General features: G+C 38.1%; 1 protein-coding gene across 1 annotated transcript; it reads left to right on the top strand.

Moving 5' to 3' along the window:
* The first annotated feature begins 936 nt into the window (after positions 1 to 936).
* LOC111653649 (odorant receptor 131-2-like) lies at positions 937 to 3237 on the top strand. Its single transcript, XM_023404279.2, has one exon. It carries the CDS (start codon positions 937 to 939, stop codon positions 1867 to 1869), a length of 933 nt encoding a protein of 310 aa, XP_023260047.1. The 3' UTR covers positions 1870 to 3237.
* Positions 3238 to 4046: the final 809 nt, after the last annotated feature.

Below are 4046 nucleotides of genomic sequence, written 5' to 3'. Positions count from 1 at the left end.
TCTTTTTGTTAATTAAACATTCTGCACCCCATCCCCCTGTGTTGGCTGCATTTTGGTCCTACTGACCACTAACCCGTGACAATTTGCTTAATATTACTGATGTGTTACTATGAAAGTAGTATTTTAATGTTGTAGCCAGAAAAGCGGAACTAGTTACTTCATACACGTTATTCATATTAAATCAATTACAAAAAAAACATAACCTCATCAGATGTTTTGTATAAAATCTGAATCTGCAAAATTAAACAGACATTAGATAAATATAGTAGTAAATATAGTAGTAAATTGGCATACTATAATCATAGATATTGTATCACTCTTTATAGATTGGAGATGTAAGTGATGCATTTAATATCTTTCATCTGCAGCAATTGCAATTATTAATTTGGAATAAAATGGGATTATTGATTTTTTATTTTATTTATTTTTTTATGTTTCACATGGGTTCATCACTTTGTTTTTACTTCTTGCGTGTCTGCTTAAACCGTCATGTATCAAAAAAATTAGGTTTAGAGCTTCCTACCATAAATCCTGATGAACAGGAATACCACCTCATTAGTCCATCTCCACACTGAAATCTGTTGATAATGAGAAACATGATGCTTTGTGACGTCAGCCTGAAACCAATGTATCTCTGGAGGAAGAGCCTCCCAGAGATGTTGTACGTCAAACACACAATATGTGATAAGAAGAACAGATATCTGAACTCTTCTGACTGATGAGGATATTCTTAGGTGAGTGAAGTGATCTTTTATTCTGAATGTTGGATGTGTAATACAAACAGTTCATTATCATGTTCTTTTATCTAAGGGGGTTGACATTCAACTAGAGTTGTGTTATATGCAAGTTTTATGTATGTATTGTATTTCTCATTTGTATATGGATTTTTAATTATGATTCTTCTTTAACAGGTGTGCTCCAGTGCACAGCTGCAAAATGCAGAACCTGACTGAACTTCCAGCCAATGCAACATCCCAGAGAAGCCTGTCTGTCATCATCAAGGTGTGTGTGACAATACCCTTCTTCATTATCTTCCTGTGCTGCATTGCTGTTATGCTGCACATCTTTGTGACTCACAGGCAGTTCCTGGAGACGTCCCGTTACATCCTGTTTGCCTACATGCTGATCAATGACACCCTCCAGCTCTTGTCCTCTGTGGTGCTCTTCCTCTGTGTCATGGGTCAGGTGAAATTTGCTATTGTGTACTGTGTTCCTCTTCTGTTCATATCCACTGCCACTTTCCAGAACACACCCTTAATCCTGGCCACCATGTCACTGGAGCGTTATGTCGCCATCTTCTATCCGCTTCAACAGCCGGCCACCTGGCGCTCAGACCGTATCTGGATCATTATTCTGTCTGTTTGGTTCATCAGTTGTATCTTCCCTATCATTGAATACTCCATTGGGGAACTTGATCTTGCTGTGGATGTCCTCTCTACCCCTGTGCTTTGCAAAACTGTTGTCGTCAACTCATCTCCAATCCAGAAATTGTTCAAAGCTGCTTTAAATGTGCTCTTCTTTGCAGTAGTGGCTGTCATCATCCTCTTTACATATGTGAGAATCCTGCTAGAAACCAGGAAGCTGAGACAGGACAAAGAATCTGTGAGCAAAGCCATGCACACTGTGCTGTTCCATGGCTTTCAGTTGTTGCTGTGTATGCTGGCCTTCACTCACCCGATCACTGAAAGTCTCATAGTGCTGAACGCCAACTGGCTACCAGAAGACGTCGCCTTTTTTAATTACTTCTGCTTCATGCTAATCCCACGCTTTCTCAGCCCGCTCATCTACGGCTTTAGAGATCAGAACCTCAGGGGCTACATTGGGAAAACATTCCTCTGCTGCTCAAAAAAAGTCAAAGCCACACACTGATTTAGTTTTGATTGATCTCTCAAACATAATGCACAAATATCATAGGATGTATTTTGTGATGTTTTAACAGGATCTCTGGTGCAGGTCTAAACAAGTCTTAAAGGATAGCTTAACAATTTTTCAAGACTGCCTTTAAACAAAACTCAGGTGCTCATATGAACATTAGGAGCAGTGTGTGTGTGCGTGTGTGTGTGTGTGTGTGTGTGTGTGTGTGTGTTGTGATTATTTCTCCTTTTCGAGGTCAGAAACCTTTTGTTCTTTCAAAGTTCATCTGAAGCATCTGTAATAGAGTATGAAGCTTCAGCAACCTGAGTTAGACAGATCAATGTGGTATCTGTCAAAGTTAGTCTTTTTATTATAAAGTTCTCTCTAAAGAAATATGGGCCCTGACTACTGAATTAAGACAGATTTGACAAATTGTGAACTCATCCTTTAAAAAGCACTGAGTCAAATTTCTTCCATAAAAGGCCTTGGAAGGTATGTAAAGGCTTAAGCAGTGATGTCAGTTATAACATGTTTTTCTGATTGCAGGCCAAACTAAAATGGGAATTGTTTCACCTGCTGAATCGTTTCTTGTGGAGTGTCAGTGAGGACATCAGGACATCATATTGTTCTGATCTATAGATTTACAGACTATTAAAGCATTTGTGATACTTTGAGAAAACAAATTTTCAGCACTGAACAAGAATTAACCAGGAATTGATTAAGTCTCTTGTGCCCTCTGCTGCCCTGTGAAATCAATTACAGCACCACTTTTTGGGACAAGATCAACACCTTTATAGATCCACTGCTGTTAAATATAAACCATGCAGGCAGTGCTGGTAAATCCGTGCCAGCAGCATCAATAAAGGTTACTCAGTCGTGTGAATGAATTTAATCTATCATACCTGCAGCTGCTCTGGGATGCAGTATCTCATTCTCTCATTGAGCATGCAGTGCTGATCATGCAGGATTTATGGATTACTTAACACACTAATATTTGCATGCACAAACCAGTGTGTTCCCAAAACTGCCACCTGAAAGCATAGGCAAATACATACAAATTATCCTGTTTGATCAAAGTTTGCCAAAACTGTGTTACAAGAGTGGTGGGGTTTTTTTGTAAGGATACTTATTGTGTGGTTGCAACAATATAAATATCAAAATAAACAGTAATACAGAATTTAACTTCAAGCCAATATCTCCTTTATTTTTAATCTTTTAACTAAATTAATTTTATTTTATTTAATTTTTATATCATAATTTAAATATGTGTAAAAAACATTTTTGTACTGATTTTATATTTATATTGTTGATAAGTATAATTAATGAGGTCTAGAGATATCTATTCTTTAATTTTCCCTCTTTTTTCTTTCTTTGCACATTCTTGTGAATTCAATATTAAAAGTTTGTTTTGGGTAAAAATATTAAAGTGGTCACCTGTAAATCCCTTGTTAACTGGTTGTTTTTGTTACTGTGCAGCCAATCAAATCCTGATGCCAGTAGTGGTTTCATCTTACACCCAATAATAATCTCCTTAATGATTTACAGATTTGTTTTCTTAAAAGTCTATACTGTAGAGCTCACTACAGTCTGGTTGTTGTACAGAGCTGCAGCCTGCAGGTGTCGCTTAATACTTATATACAGCCATAACTTCTTTTTTAAGAAAGCAAATGTTTTACTTTAGCCACCCACTTCAAAGCATTAAACTTAAACTGAAAAAAACATCTATATATATATAAAGGTGGCATATATTTATTTGTATTTAGCCAGGTTCATTTCAATCAGAAACAAGCACCACAAACTGGCGCTGGACCCAGACTCCATAAAGCTTTCTATGATGTTATCATAGAGGAAATATAAACCTGTTGGGTGAATACACAGATGAGAAACTAATTGATTTGGTTTAAGTCAGGCTGGTCAGTGAAAGTTGATCCCCAGATCTGAGGGAGATCCTCATGTGGACTGTAGAGACACGTTAAATTCTCACAGAGAGAAGGAGGGGGGGGGGCGCCAGGAGCAAATCCTGAAGATCCTCAGTGCTGCAGTTCAGTAAAAGTGAGAGGGCCTCAGACACCGCAGCTGCTGTCGAAGAACGGGAACAGCTCAAAGTTTATTTCCTGTACTGGAGATGAATTGTCTTCCACGTGTTTACTTCAGCTGGGCTCTCCTGACTGTAGCTGTGATCCCCGCGTCTT

The sequence above is a fragment of the Seriola lalandi genome, unplaced genomic scaffold, assembly GCF_002814215.2.
Source record: "Seriola lalandi dorsalis isolate HSWRI2012SDOR001 ecotype SW California unplaced genomic scaffold, Sedor1 jcf7180002054237, whole genome shotgun sequence".
Taxonomy (NCBI): Eukaryota; Metazoa; Chordata; class Actinopteri; order Carangiformes; family Carangidae; genus Seriola; species Seriola lalandi.
Note: the sequence above shows the minus strand (reverse complement) of the source record. Positions and strands in the feature narration are given on the sequence as shown.